The sequence below is a fragment of the Oncorhynchus mykiss genome, chromosome 12, assembly GCF_057628025.1.
Source record: "Oncorhynchus mykiss isolate SJ-2025 chromosome 12, ASM5762802v1, whole genome shotgun sequence".
Lineage (NCBI taxonomy): Eukaryota > Metazoa > Chordata > Actinopteri > Salmoniformes > Salmonidae > Oncorhynchus > Oncorhynchus mykiss.
Window position 1 is genome coordinate 73730709 of NC_143033.1, and position 15420 is coordinate 73746128.

The 15420-nt window shown below is 41.6% G+C and overlaps 1 protein-coding gene across 2 annotated transcripts in view; it reads right to left on the minus strand.

The window, feature by feature from the left end:
* Nucleotides 1-14316, minus strand: part of kcnh4a (potassium voltage-gated channel, subfamily H (eag-related), member 4a) — a 31831-nt gene extending 17515 nt beyond the window's left edge. Inside the window, exons 1-2 of one of the 2 annotated variants that reach the window (XM_090193243.1) lie at nt 14006-14316; nt 338-571 (exon numbers count right to left, since the gene is read on the minus strand). In XM_090193243.1, the coding sequence (XP_090049369.1) occupies nt 338-467 (130 nt within the window). In that variant the 5' untranslated portion in view covers nt 468-571; nt 14006-14316. Of the gene's footprint in view, nt 1-337; nt 572-11661; nt 12570-14005 lie in introns of those variants that run through there. The other variant, XM_021624834.3, reaches the window with a different exon arrangement.
* Between the last annotated feature and the right edge of the window lie 1104 nt (nt 14317-15420).

The following is a 15420-nucleotide window of genomic DNA, read 5'->3' on the forward strand; positions in this document are numbered from 1 at the left end:
AATTCATTGCATTTTCATCTCTTATCAAAATGAAAATTAACCAAAGTACATTTACTCAATAAAATTGTGTTTTTCAAATGATCTGACTCAAAACATTTGTATATTGTCCCATTTAATAATCTGCACTCTGAATTTAAATGAACTTGAACACCACTTGAGTTCAATTATAATGACACGTGGAGTTGAGGACTGTATTTGGCTGTATTGCAGATATTGTGCAGAAGTGAACTTGGTGTATGTTGCATCCTCTGTCCATTGTTCTAAAAATACATTCAAAAGATAGATCTGGTTGGATGATGTTGTATGGAGGGCCACCATGTGTTGACTGAATGCTCACCGTTCTTCATGTAGAAGCACACCTCCCCCTGGTACTCATGCTGTCCCTCCAGTGCCTTGTCCACCTGCTGCCTCACCCTCTCACTGGTCTCCGCCCCGTGCAGGAAGCGACACGTGCAAGTTTTCTGCATCACCTCAGTGCGCACAAACCCCGTCAGCTCGCAGAAGCCGTCCGAGCAGTACACGATGGGGTAACCTTGGCGACCCTGGGCATTCCCAAGAAGGAAGTTGCTGTCTGTGGAAAGCAAGGAGAGAAAATTAGAGACACAATGTACTGTACCCTAACTCTGTCTGCGTAATGATTGCTGTTAAAGTGGTCGACCAATTATTTCTGTCCCTCGAGTACACTGTGTGATTCAGACATTAAATGGATGAATGTCCTTGCCCCTGGATGCTGAATTAGGCTATGTAATTAACAATTAAGCTTGTGTTGAATACAGCCATCTATGAAGGTAGAACATGGCATTAGGAATTCAGTCACTTGCTGGTTTCTTTCTGAATCTCTCTCTCCTCCCACTCATTTTCTCTTCTCAGGGTCTATTTCATCCTTTAGCTGTCTGAAAAAGAGCTCTGTCTGTCTCGGTCTCAGTCCATCTAACTAACTAACTAACTAACTAACTAACTAACTAACTAACAAGCACATAGAACCCAACAACAGCAGCCTGCAGGGACATCAGAGCAGGCTTTGAAGTTTAGGCCTGTGAAGTCTGGTGGATGTGATAGGAGAAGAGGGGACCCCGGCCCCCCCCAGCAGGTGCCTGGGGACACTAATGGGGATAGGAAATGAGCATCATGTGTTGTATCCTCACATCCCCCTGCCCATGTAATTAAAGACAGCGCCAGCCAATCATAGGACAGACTGGAGCTTCTGATTCAGTAGCTGCCTTTTAATTCTGTCAGACTCCACTGAAATACCAACCACCTCTCAGGGCTGCACCCATCTGTTGAACTGTGCAGGCACTCAGGCTGAGCGGAAGGGAAGATGTACTTTCAGCAACAAGAATACAGGTGCGATGTCACAGTCATTTAGACCCCTTTCTGATATGCCCAAGTCACGTTTCAGCTATGAATCCTTTGTGTTGTGTTGTTCCTTCTGCGTTTTAGTCATTTAGCAGACACACCCAGAGCGACTGAGCGCGTTCGTCTTCAGATAGCTCGGTAGGACAGACACTATCAGCAAGGTCAGTGCTAGTAGGGAAAAAAGTCAAGCGCGAGTGTTAGTTCACAAAAGGCAAGGGTGTTATAGATTTTTTTTTAATAGATGTATTTATTTTTATGGGAGATTGGAGGGTGCTGTGGGATTATTTAACATACTCCTTGAAGTTTTTGTTCAAATTTGATTTGCTTGATTTAAATGTACCTCTGTTTAGCTGCTGTTTACCTGCTTACTCTGTTGAGAGAGAGAGAGAACATCGTTGTGTATTTGGTACGGCTATAAACATTTATGAATGGTATATTCCTCCACAGTGAGTTGAACAACTCGTCTCCATAAAAAATGTTTTGCAGGCAGCTGTTAAATGGACCATCTCCCTCCCATCTGTTCCACCCTTTCTAAAGGGTTGCAAAGTAGACTGTATTGTAGCACTGTGCATCATGGCAGAGACAAATGCCCCTCACAGATGTCTCCCACAATCCAATGCCTGTCCGTTGTCACCTGTCCCCAACTATCAAGTCCATTGGGTCACTCCAAGTCCATTGGGTCACTCCAAGTCCATTGGGTCACTGCCGTATAGAGTTTCATAGGAAATGATTCCACTGACTGAATTCAATCCCATAATGCATCTATTCATCCACTTCTTTTCCACACAGGGGGGGGGGGGGGTTGCGTTGGACAAGATAGAATTTCATGGCCAGAGTTTCCTATTCTCGACTGTACATGTGGTGATGGTCTGATCATACCCTGTCAATCAAGACACCAATTTACTCCGTTACAATTAGATGCATAGTGCGGAAACACTGAGGTCACCGTTTGAAAGTCTTTACATAAGCAGCCCATTATCATTAGCTAATGAGGCAATCTGGAGAAGTCCTCCTTGAAACACAAGGAGAAAATAGACATTTGTATTGACAATACTGTAGATGTTGTGGCAGTATTATAGACACACTTAGTACACAAGTCTAATTGATCATTAGTTCACACAGAGTGGTGAAGAGGACCTAATTGCTCCAGATCTCTTGTTAAGTTAATTCTGCCACAGTCCGAGCCCCATGCAACCCTCAGCGTACTGAGCCATGGACTAAGTCTGGCTGTTGTTTAAAGCTGTATAGATATCTTTAGATTGAGTTAGGTTATATACAGTATTTCCTGTAGAGAAAGACATTCAACTCTTGAAATGTCACAGTCTCTAAGTGACTCATGTAGAGATAATTAGTACAGAAGCTACATGAGACTTTATGTGCCCAGGCTTGGGTTGCCATAGCAATTTGTAATTGTTTTTAATAAAAAGCATATGGCAAAGCTGTTATTTCCACGAGGAGGAGGTAACCAGTATACGGTCCCTTTTCTTATACAGGAAGAACACAAATAGATTTGCAATAAGTTAATCCTATGGGAAAACATACTGATTATTTAAAAAACTGAGGTGTATTTGGACCAATATATATTTTTTTTTACAGTAGCTTCATGATTTTCATTGTTACTTGGCTTAGACTAATATAGACAAGTGAAACAAGGTTGTTTTCCTAAACCAAAGCAAACAGATGGTAAGTCCTTTCTCCAACATGACTCTATCATTCTGCTAAAATGCACCCAGTCTACCAGTGTCTCTCTCTCTCTCTCTCTCTCTCTCTCTCTCTCTCTCTCTCTCTCTCTCTCTCTCTCTCTCTCATGGATGAATGGCAGAATGGAAGTTCATAGTGAAAGCCATGTCGAACCTTCAAAGCTCTAAGTGCTTCTATTTCTCATGGCCTCTCTCATTTTCTCCCAGAATAATTTCTGAAATGACCGACCACACGACAAAAGGGACTTCTCCATTGTAGTGAATAACACGGGTCATTTCTATTACTTTTCAGTTCATGCACTTGTAGCTTCAGTAATTGACATTAGGTGACGAAGAGCAAAACCCAAAACCAATCTACTTACATTACACAAGCAGAAAAGCCAGGCCCTTTGTGTCAATCAAATCAAATCAAATTGTATTTGTCACATGCGCCGAATACAACAGGTGTACAGTGAAATGCTTACTTACAAGCCCTAACCAACAATGCAGTTTTAAAAAAACTTTTTTATCTGAAAAAATACGAATAAGAAATAAAAGTAACAAATAATTCAAGCGCAGCAGTAAAATAACAATAGCCAGGCTATATACAGGGGGTACCGGTGCAGAGTCAATGTGCGGGGACACCGGTTAGTCGAGGCAATTGTGGTGATATGTACATGTAGGTAGAGTTATTAAAGTGACTAAGCATAGATAATAACAGAGAGTAACAGCAGTGTAAAAGAGGGGGGGCAATGCAAATTGTCTGTGTAGCCATTTGACTTGATGCTCAGGAGTTTTATGGCTTGGGGGTAGAAGCTGTTCAGAAGCCTCTTGGACCTAGACTTGGCGCTCCGGTACCGCTTGCCGTGCGGTAGCAGAAAGAACAGTCTATGACTAGGGTGGCTGGAGTCATTGACAATCACAACAACAATAGTCACAATTTGTGAATTTAAATGGAGGCTATTAAATAATTGTATGCCTCAATTAGGAGGGTAAAGCTGTGTGTAGCTCCCAGCCCACACAATTAGACGGAATCATTCTGTGGAGTGACAATGAGTCGACAAAGAGCTGTGCACACAAATACAACTATTGCTGGGTTAACATTGCAATGATAACTCCGCTCTGACATCCCGGTACCATAATCCACAGAGTGCAACCTGAAATGTACATATAAGTTTGTTTGCATTCGGGCAACGACTAAATAATATATTAAGAGTGAAATAAGAAATGATATAATGGATTGTTATAGAGGGAACTGTCCTTCATTACAGCCTGTTATAGTCCACCAGACATTACTAGGGTTACTCATTTTAGTGTGTATGGGATGGATGGAGTTACGTATATTAGCCTACTTTTGCAGAGTGGGTGACTGATATCGATACCCAGGTGCTGTATGATTGGCTCTTAACCCCTACATAATTAACTGTAATTTATGTCTCTGCTCACATGTTGGGGTCATTTGGCTGTCACTTTCATTCATTCTGTAATCACTTGGTCCATTCACATTACACAATGGAGAGGGTCATTTAGTTGAGGGAGGCAGTCAGACATACATTGCAAACCCACATCCACCCATTTGTTGTCACATTAGAATATTATGTCATAGGTCATAGGTTGAAGTCAATTATTTTAACATCTATTATACACTGTGTGGGCTCAGAGGTGTCACTACAGAGCCTGGTTTGATTCCAAGCTGTATCAGAACCGGCCGTGATTAGTAGTCCCATATTTCACAATTGGCCCAGCGTCGTCCGGGTTAGTGTTTGGCCGGGGTAGGCCGTCATTGTAAATAAGAATTTGTTCTTAACTTATTTGCATAGTTAAATAAAGGTTCAATAAAAAATAAAAATGAAGAAGCTGCCCGGAAGGTCTTGAACTCGGACAGAAGAAAGTCAAAGTTTTGGACAATTTTATCAGCTCCCTACAGACATTTCAAGCTCCGACTACATCTCTTCCCTTTCGATAACGGCTCCCTGCACCTCCCACTTCCCCCAGACCGGTTCAGTCTTGCCCATTAAAGCTTTTGGCCAGCTCCTCCACCCACACCATGACACGAAGGACCTGTAACCACCAAACTTGCTAAAAAAGTTATTCTGACTCTGTATTTGTGTGGGTGTGTGTGTGCAGCCTGGTCTCATAGACTAGACGTATTAGTATGATATGTTACATTTGGTATGGTTACATAAGACAGCATGCTACATTTAAATACGGTGGTTGTTCAGGATGGATGGGTAGGCAGGCGTATAACGTGAACATCTAGCAACCCAAAGGTTACATGTTCAAATGTCATTACGGACAACATTAGTATTTTAGCTAATTACAACTTTGCAACTACTTAGCATGTTAGCTAAACCTTCCTATAACCGTAACCCTAAACTTTATTTATTTATTTTTTTCTCCCCAATTTTGTGATATCCAATTGATAGTTACAGTCTTGTCCCATCGCTGCTACTCCCGTACGGACTCGGAGAAGGTTGAGAGCCATGCGGCCTCCGAAACACAACCCAGCCAAGCCGCACTGCTTCTTGACACACTGCTTGCTTAACCCGGAAGTCAGCCGCATGTGTCGGAGGAAACAGCGTACAACTGGCGACCCGAAGTCAGTGTGCATGAGCCTGGCCCACCACAGGAGTCACTAGTGCGCGATGGGACAAGGACATCCCAGCCAGCCAAACCCTCCCCTAACCCGGACGACGCTGGGCCAATTGTGCGCAGTCTCACGGGTCTTCCGGTTGCGGCCAGCTGCGACACACCCTGGGATCGAACCCGGATCTGTAGTTACACTCCAAGCACTGTGATGCAGTGCCTTAGACCTCTGTGCCACTCGGGAGGCCCAACCCTAACCTTAACCCTTACCCTAAACCCTAGCCTAGTTAACCTTAGTCACCTAGCTAACATTAGCCACAACAGATTGGAATTCGTTACATATCATACGTTTTACAAATCCGTGGCGTATTGTACGAATTGCAATACATTGCATATCATACGAATTGTAAATCGTAACATATCATATGAAATGGAATGATGGACATCCACCAATGAATACAACGTAACATATCATATATATATCAAAACGTAACATATCATATCATCATAATTGGAGTGTCCTGGGTTTACATTTACTATGTTACGTCTACCCCTGAGTCCAGGTTTCTGTGTGTGTGTGTGTGTGTGTGTGTGTGTGTGTGTGAGTGTGTGTAATAGAGAGAGTGTTAGTGTGAGTGTGTTTGTCTTCACACTGAATTCATTAACTCAGCCAGGACACAGATCGGCGGCCACACACTAGCATGATGTCATGTCCCACTTCTTGTAACCCACTGAGAAGAGTGTGATCCAATCTGACCATGCGAAAGTGCATCATGCAGCTGCGACAGTAGTCTATTAGTGACATATACTTATTGTACAAACCATTATGAACACCTTTTCTAATATTGAGTTCATCCTTTTTTTCCCTCAGAACAGCCTCAATTCGTCGGGGCATTGACTCTACAAGGTGTCTAAAGTGTTCCAATGAGGTGCTGGCCGATGTTGACTACAATGATTCCTACAGTTGTGTCAAGTTAGCTGGATGTCCTTTGAGTGGTGGATCATTCTTGATACACACGGGAAACTGTTCTTGACACACTAAAAACAGTGTGGCTGTCACCTACTACCATACCCCGTTCAAAGGCACTTAAGTCTTCAGGAGGCAATGAAGACCTTTACCTACTTCCCCAGATTATTATCTCTGCGTGCAGTTTGAAGGAAGTTGCTAACTAGCGTTAGCTCAATTGCTAACTAGCGACAGTGCAATGACTGGAAGTCTCTGGATTTGCGCTGACACAAGTTAACATTGGCTCTCTTCATTGCCAAAATCCCGAAGTATCACTTTAATGAGGAGCAACAAAGACAGCAAACACACAACAGCCCAACAAGTGCCACTTCAATCCAAAACAACAGCACACCCACTCCTCCTCTGCTGAGCTCTCACCACTCTCTCCATCACTGTCACAGCCTGAATTACTGTCTTGACTGGCTGCCCCTCTCCAGTACCACTTACACACAGTGTTGACTGGCTGCCCCTCTCCAGTACCACTTACACTCAGTGTTGACTGGCTGCCCCTCTCCAGTACCACTACACTCAGTGTTGACTGGCTGCCCCTCTCCAGTACTACTTACACACAGTGTTGACTGGCTGCCCCTCTCCAGTACCACTTACACTCAGTGTTGACTGGCTGCCCCTCTCCAGTACCACTTACACACAGTGTTGACTGGCTGCCCCTCTCCAGTACCACTTACACACAGTGTTGACTGGCTGCCCCTCTCCAGTACCACTTACACACAAGTAATTGAACAACATTTTGTACTAGTAGTAGAATGGTAGTTGGACTAAGTGGTAGTTGAAGTAAATTCAAATCTAGGTAGTGTTTTCAGTAGTTAATAATTGTTTTGCCATGTAGCGGTGTAGCTTCAATCTATAGCTAGAGCACACACACACTAATATATCTAGGAGTAATAAGTATAATTTTTGTCTTCATCTGTTGTTGTTTAGTACTGTGTTTTTGCTAGCTAGGGCCATTTATTTAAGTGTTGTCTGTCTTTCCAGTAGCCTACTTAGTGTATGAACTGCTGACTGCTCATAACTTGCAGCTAATTGTTGACACATCAACCAGGAATAAAGGGCAGGGCAATTTGTGACGGTTGTTGTTTTGGTAATCAGTGGCTGTATTGGAGGGGGAGTGGTTTGTCCTCTCCTATGCAATCAGCAATTAGTACCGGGAAGTGTGCTCTTCACCTCTGGTAGGCAATTAGCAATTAGTGTCAAGCCAGTCAAAGCTTCAAGACAGGTCACTCAACTGAGACTGCTCTCCTCTGTCACGGAGGCTCACCGCACTACCAAAGCTGACTGTCTCTCCTCTGTTCTCATCCTCCTAGATCTATCTGCTGCCTTTGACACTGTGAACCATCAGATCCTCCTCTCCACCCTCTCAGGTCTGGGCGTCAGGCTCTGTACACTCTTGGATTGTATACTACCTGGCAGGCCGCTCCTACCAGATGACATGGAGAGGATCTGTGTCTGCCCAACGTATTCTCACTACTGGTGTCCCCCAGGACTTGGTTCTAGGCCCTCTCCTCTTCTCTCTATAAGTAGCCAGGTGGTAAAAGCACATAGCTGTATTCATTTAAATCCACTAGATGGCACTGTCCCTAAAAGAGATCCATAATGTGTGAGAGCGGTTATGGGATTGCGCATGCGCAGTGTGTAAGAGTGAGAGCAAGCAATTACACTGGAGAGCTGTTGAAATCCATCGTGGGTCCAACGATACCTTAGATGGATAAATAATACTTTTTATCTTACTCTTGTACTGGATAATATCATATTCTGCATCATCTGCAGTGTACAAGAGTTAGTTTGTAATATTTTTGCCAGATGGTCATGTTAGCCTGTTGATACTTTCAGATCGACATAAGGGCTTCTTGCTCGCTGAACACCAGTGTTCTCAGGACCACGTGGTGGAGTTGATGATAACATTATTTGAAGTGTGAGTAATTACCAGAATTACATTCTGTTTCGTGTAAAGCTTCAGTGCTTTGTATTTTATTTCATTTTTGAATTGTAACTTATCTGTTCATATGCCATTTCTCCCAGTGCTGTATGGGTGAGATGAGGATCTACTGTCCCATGTGGTATTAGGGTATCACCTGGACAGTGTGTTTGTAAGTATTCATAATGTTTTATGACAAAATGTATTTTTGTTTTTCATGCACAATGTCATTTTGTTTATGAACATGTACCCAGACATTTGAAATGTTAGAAAGTCCATTCTAACTGAACATTGTGGTCTCTGTATTTTCTTGTGTTATTCTATAGAAAGCAGAGCCACTACCGTTTATGCATTTCACTTTGTACTTTTTGTACTCAGATTGTTTTTATGCACTTTACTAACATATTTATTTCCCTTGATTGTGATTTGGACTTAACTTTACTTTATGGTGGCTTAAACTTGCAGTGATTTCCCTCTTACATTATACTATTTTAAATGTAAGCTTTGACAGAATAAACAACCCCAAATTAGTTTGTGTCCTGTGCTGGGTTTACTTTGCCAGGCTACATATGTAATGTAAAGTATTACAAAAAAACGGTAACTGTAATCCGTTATGTTACCAGCTAAAATAGTGTAATCAGATTACAGATACTTTTGAAAAACTAGATGATTACTTTGAGGATTACTTTTAAATTCAGAAAGGATGTTTGCGAAAAAAATCTTTGACACTTCTCTGTTTTCTTAATGACATTCAAAGCAGCATTGAAAAAAGGCGCAACTTTAAATTTGTTGCATCTTAGCGTGTCTGACAAGTCAGAGAACACTATAATGACACACCAAATGTGTTTGATGGATCGCGGGAAAATGTCAGAAATAGGCTTTTGCAGGCTACTGTCCAAGCTATATCTTCTAATGGTGCGGCTGCTGTCAGCATCCAAAGATGATCCAATTTAAATAAACGCTTGGAGGTAAGGATTAGAGCAGTGGTGTAGTCTACGGTGATACAGATATCACGTATTATTGGTACCGACATAGCGCATTTATGTGAATCACACTGCTGCTCTCTCATTGGCTACCCGGACTATCTGCATTGTGTCCCACCCACCCACGCTACTGCTACTCTCTGTTCATCATATATGCATAGTCACTTTAACCATATCTACATGTACATACTACCTCAATCAGCCTGACTAACCCGTGTCTGTATGTAGCTACTTTTATAGCCTAGCTGCTGTATATAGCCTGTCTTTTTACTATTGTTTTATTTATTTACTTACCTATTGTTCACCTAATACCTTTTTTGCACTATTGGTTAGAGCCTGTTGTATTTAGAAATAAACTTAGATTTGATTTGGCTATTTGTGCCTAAGGCTTGTGGTTGTCGTGGATGGCTGTTCAGAAATCTGAATGTCTATTTGAACCCAATAATGGTTGAATTTAAGATGCCTATCAATCACTGTTTATGAAATCAGTGGACAGCCAGTGAAAAATGCTATTTTACAACAGCTGCATAGTGCGGATCCCAGCCTATGGAATAAAAGTGGGGCTTTTATTGCTCAATCTAATTCATGCTTATTAAAAACTAAATCCATAGGCTTAATGGACACATGCTCAAACTTGTACACTTTTGATAGACTTAATAGGGTAATCTGTAGTTGCTACATCCATTTTTGGACTTATAAATGATATATATTAATGTAAAGATATAATTTAATCATAATATTATGTCACGCCTGCTCCCGCTCTCCCTCCCTGGCACTCGAGGGCGCCAGGCTTCCCAGTACTACGCACTCCTTCCACCATCATTACGCACACCTGTTTCTCTCGTCACACACATCAGCGATTCATTGGACTCAGCTGGACTCAATCACCTGTTTTAATTACCTCCCCTATATTTGTATGTTCCCTAGGTTGTTCCCGGTTCCAGCGTTATTGTTGTCATGTTGTTTTGTTCCCCCTGTTCTGACGATGTTCCTGTTCTGTCACTTGTCCGTTCATTAAATGTTCACTCCCTGTACCTGGTCCTGATCTCCAGCGTCGGTTCTTACTTTATTATATGTAGTAGAAAGCGATTGGTTAGAATAAGCCTACACAACCAACCCATAAAGTCAAATTTAACATCCATACATGGCCTGCTATGTAAACTTTAACATTGATTTTTCCTGCAATAGATGTCATTCAATTGGTAACATACATTCCTCTAATGCCTCTTAAGGGAAAAATAATCTAAAAGTAACTGAATGTAATCAGATTATGTTACTGATTACAATTTTGGACAGGTAACTAGTAACTGTAAAGGATTACATTTAGAAACGAACCTACATATACACCAAGTCACTCGGCTCTGTCATATCCTCACATGGTCTCTCCTATCATTGCGATGCAGATGACATTGACCTCCTTTTCTTCTTCAGCCCCTTCTGACACCCAGGTGGAGACACATCTCTGCGTGCCTGGCAGATATCGTGCCTGGCCCACGACCTCAAGTTCAACCTTGTCAAGACGGAGCTTTCTTATTTCTCCTAGATATCTGACAGACACTTCAAAACCTTATTCCTTAGGATTTATTTTTTTAACTGTCTTTTTTGCCATTTATGAATGTGTTATTCAATGTGTTTCTGTGGTATTTGGTACTAAAGGCCAAATTCAATATTTTATCAAATACTTTTCAAATATATTTTTGGGATACCTAAAGGGTCCTAAAATGTTAAATCGAATAGCTAAATGATAGCAGTAGTTCTGAGTTCAAGTGTAAAGGTAACTGCCGATTCAGCCCACATACGCAGTATTTGCAGCCTCCATGAACGCAGGGACATTAAATCGAGCTGTAACGCTGATCTTCAGCAATACAGATTGAATCCTGCCCAAAATCAATAGCTAAAAGGTGGTCCTATTTTCATTGACTCGCTGACGCAAAATCAAAGAGGAAATCTTATAATGAAAAGTCACAATGTATTAAACACAACTTGTTCACAACTTGTAAATGACCTCACCAGTAAATTACAATCAATCAAACCCATTGTAACACTGCAGGCATCCCAATTAGGTGGGCACGGAGGGTGGCACAAAGGCAGAAAGGCTTGAGTAAAGGGTATACTTACGGGTGCCATCAAAGTGGTTGGCGATGGTGTCCAGGAAAGTGTTCTGGGGGGCCAGGAGGCCCTTCATCACAGGCATGTTCTCCAACAATGAAGACACAGCTGGGCTCACCAAGTCACTCCATCCCCCAACAGACAGAGCTGAGAGGAGGGCGAGTCAGACCAACGTAACTCTGCAGTCTGCACTTCAACAGATGCTTCTCCTTGTTCCTGCCTCAGCACTCAGCTACAGGTCAGCTGGGCATCAGTGGCATTTACCTCAGTCTCAGGTTTATAGCCTTCTTTCTTCCACCTTTCCTATTCTTTATTCGAAGTAGGCTGATAATCTCTCTCTCTAGCTCCTTCCTTCTCTGTAGTGTGGGTAGTTATTCCTCTCACCGTGGATCAAGCTAAGGTGTTGTAACTCACTGTCAGCTTAGAGTCATCAAGTTATGTAGTGTATCTCTCGGTTCTTCTCACCTCACAGATCAGTCTGAAGTCTCATCTAGCCCCAGCAGGAGACCAGGATGCGCACGCCACTTCCGTTATCTGAGTCAGTTCTCTCTCCCTCTCTCTCTCTCTCCTCTCTATCAGTCTCTGCCATTCTCTATCGCTCTCTCACCACTCTCTTCCTGTTTCTGTTTCTTTCTCTCTCCCTCCCTCTACTCTCTTTCTCTACCTCCCTTTCCTCTTTCTCTTTTGTCTCTCTCTCTTTCCCCGAAAGCGAGAACCCCCTGCTACTCTCCACTTCTCACTGTTTATGAACAATACATTTCTCTGTTTGTTCTCCTTGCGCACGCCTTCAGGCTCTATACCTTATCTTACTCTGTCCTCTCGTCATCTCTCTCCTTCACACACTAATAGACACTCTCTCTTGTTGCACACCCCCTAACAGAAACACTGGCAGTCAGTAAACCAATGAATCTCATCTGGCTTTCTCTTTCGTTCTGCCCCTCCCCTCCCTCTTTTTCTGCTGTGCACACCACTGCCATCATCCACTTCTGATCCTGTATCCTTACTAGGAAATAGGGATGAGAATACCCATGTATACCTGTTGACATGCACAGGGAGGCAAATTGTACACTCACGCATGTAGGAACACACGCACGCACACAGCGTTAGAATTTATAAGGAACAAGATTCACATGTATATACATAAACACATACATCATCAAAAGCCTCTAAGGTCTTATAAGCATCTTAGCCAGCTAGCACATAATGTTCCGAGAACCATGAGCTTGGTGAGAGCATAGTTGTTCTCTGGTTATTTTGCATACAACCTTCCCACAATGTTCTGGGAATGGTTCAGGATAGTTGCTTGGCCTTGGAACATTCTCAGCACATTTAAGGAACTTGACAAAAAAACAATTTCATTACTTTAACAGAACGTTTCCTAAAAGTTCAAACCTGGTTACATTTAATTTAACTTTTGGTAATGTTCTAGAAATGTTCTCCAATTGGTTTGGCATTGGGAATGCTCTCAAATAGTTCAGAGAAGGTTGAGAAACAACATTCTTCTGTGGGAATTTCAATACTTTTGTCACGGTTTTCCTCCTCTTCATCTGAAGAGGAGAGGCGAGAAGGATCGGAGGACCAATATGCGGCGTGGTAAGTGTCCATGGTTCTTTTAATAAGAAAATCTCAACATGAACACAACTACAAAACAAGAAACGTGCAAACCCGAAACAGTCCCATGTGGCACAAACACTGACACAGGAAACAATCACCCACAAAATACCCAAAGAAGATGGCTGCCTAAATATGGTTCCCAATCAGAGACAACGATAAACACCTGCCTCTGATTGAGAACCACTCTAGGCAACCATAGACTTACCTAGACAACTAAACTGAACACAACCCCATTAATCTAATAAAACCCCTAGACAAGATGAAACACAATAAATCACCCATGTCACACCCTGGCCTAACCAAAATAATAAAGATAACAAAGATAACTAAGGCCAGGGCGTGACAACTTCAGCATAACATTTCCTACAGGTTTCCTTGTGGTTCTATTTAAAGTCATGTTCTCAAATTGTTCCAAGAACATTAACTTCTTGAATCTACTTGAGACGCACATGTCCCAAGTAGGCACCTGGAAATGCAAATGCGCTACGCTAAATGCTAAATGTACTCGTTAAAACTCAAACCTTGATCAAAATTCACAAGCAGGGTATTAAATTAAAGCTACACTCGTTGTGAACCTAGCCAGCAAGTCAGATTTTTAAAATGCTTTTCGGCGAAAGCATCAGAAGCTATTATCTGATAGCATGCACCCCCCAAAATGCCAGCTCGACACGTAAACAACAGATTTTGCGATAGACGGCGCTACCCAAAACGCAGAAATAAAATATAAAACATTCATTACCTTAGACGAGCTTCTTTCTTGGCACTCCTATATGCCCCATAAACATCACTATTGGGTCTTTTTTTCGTTTAAATCGGTCCATATATACCCAAAATAGCTTTGTATAGAAGTAGTGTCATTCAGAAAAATTCATCGTTTTTAAACGCTGCGTAATTTTTTAAAATTAAAAAAGTCGACGATAAACTTTCACAAAACACTTCGAAATCCTTTTGTAATCCAACTTTAGGTATTAGTAAACGTTTATAATCTATCAAAACGATTACAGGGCGATGTCTCTTCAATAGGTCCTCACTTCAAAAACAATGCAATCTGATCTCTCCCTGAACTGCATCCGGTTGAAGACTGGAGAACTTGGGGTCAGACGGATGGATTTTCCAACAATTAATTCGATTGAAAATTAGTACAATGGCGCCATCGTGCGGAATTTGTAGACGGTGCAGGCAAATTCCCATTAAATTCTGTTCTCCTTTAACAACTGGTGGAAGTGACTTATGGAAATTATTTTTTGCTTTCAGAGAGCAGTTTTTCTTGCGTTTTTCAATGAAACACACGCTCTGTTATAGTCACAGCCGTGATTTAACCAGTTTTATAAACTTCAGAGTGTTTTCTATCCACACATACTAATCATATGCATATACTATATTCCTGGCATGAGTAGCAGGACGCTGAAAAGTTGCGCGATTTTTAACAGAATTTTCAAAAAAGGGGGGGGTAGATGTAACTTAAGAAACAATGTTATTCTGCGGGAATTTCAGTACTTCAGCATAACGTTATTTGTAGGTTTTCTCATGGTTCTATTTAAAGTCATGTTCTCAGAACATTATTAAGAAGACTTTCCATAAAAACCACAAGAAAACATTAGTTATGTTCAAAGAATGTTTTAAGAATGCTTTTTAAAACATATACATTCTGTTCTAGGGGTCAACAAGGGTAGCTCTATCCTCTATCTTGTTAAGTGTGTTCAGGTGTGTTGGCTGCGACTACTAATTGTCCACACCTGATCTTAACGAGTGCTTGTTTCCTTTGGAATGCAATCTGTTTGAATAGAGTAAAATGAGCAGCTTTGTATGACTGGAAAAAACATGGCATGCTAGCTCCATCCTGGATAGAAGCTCATAGGTTCAAATCCCACTGATGCCGTGCCACAATAAAAAAGAAATGTGTTTGCATGATTAATGCAAAGCAAATGAATTTCCATATGTCCTATCTGTGCTTGGAGTTCAAACCAACTAACCTAAACTATCAGTGTTATTAAAAGTCTTATTGAAACCGTCAGTGAAAGTTGAGGAAGTTAATCAAAATAAATCTTTACATTTAATTCTCAGAATGTTAATAAAACCTCCCAGGAAAACCTAAAAATGTACGTTCCCAAAAATGTACCCGAAAAAAACGTTCAGTTTTAACAGTCAGGAAAA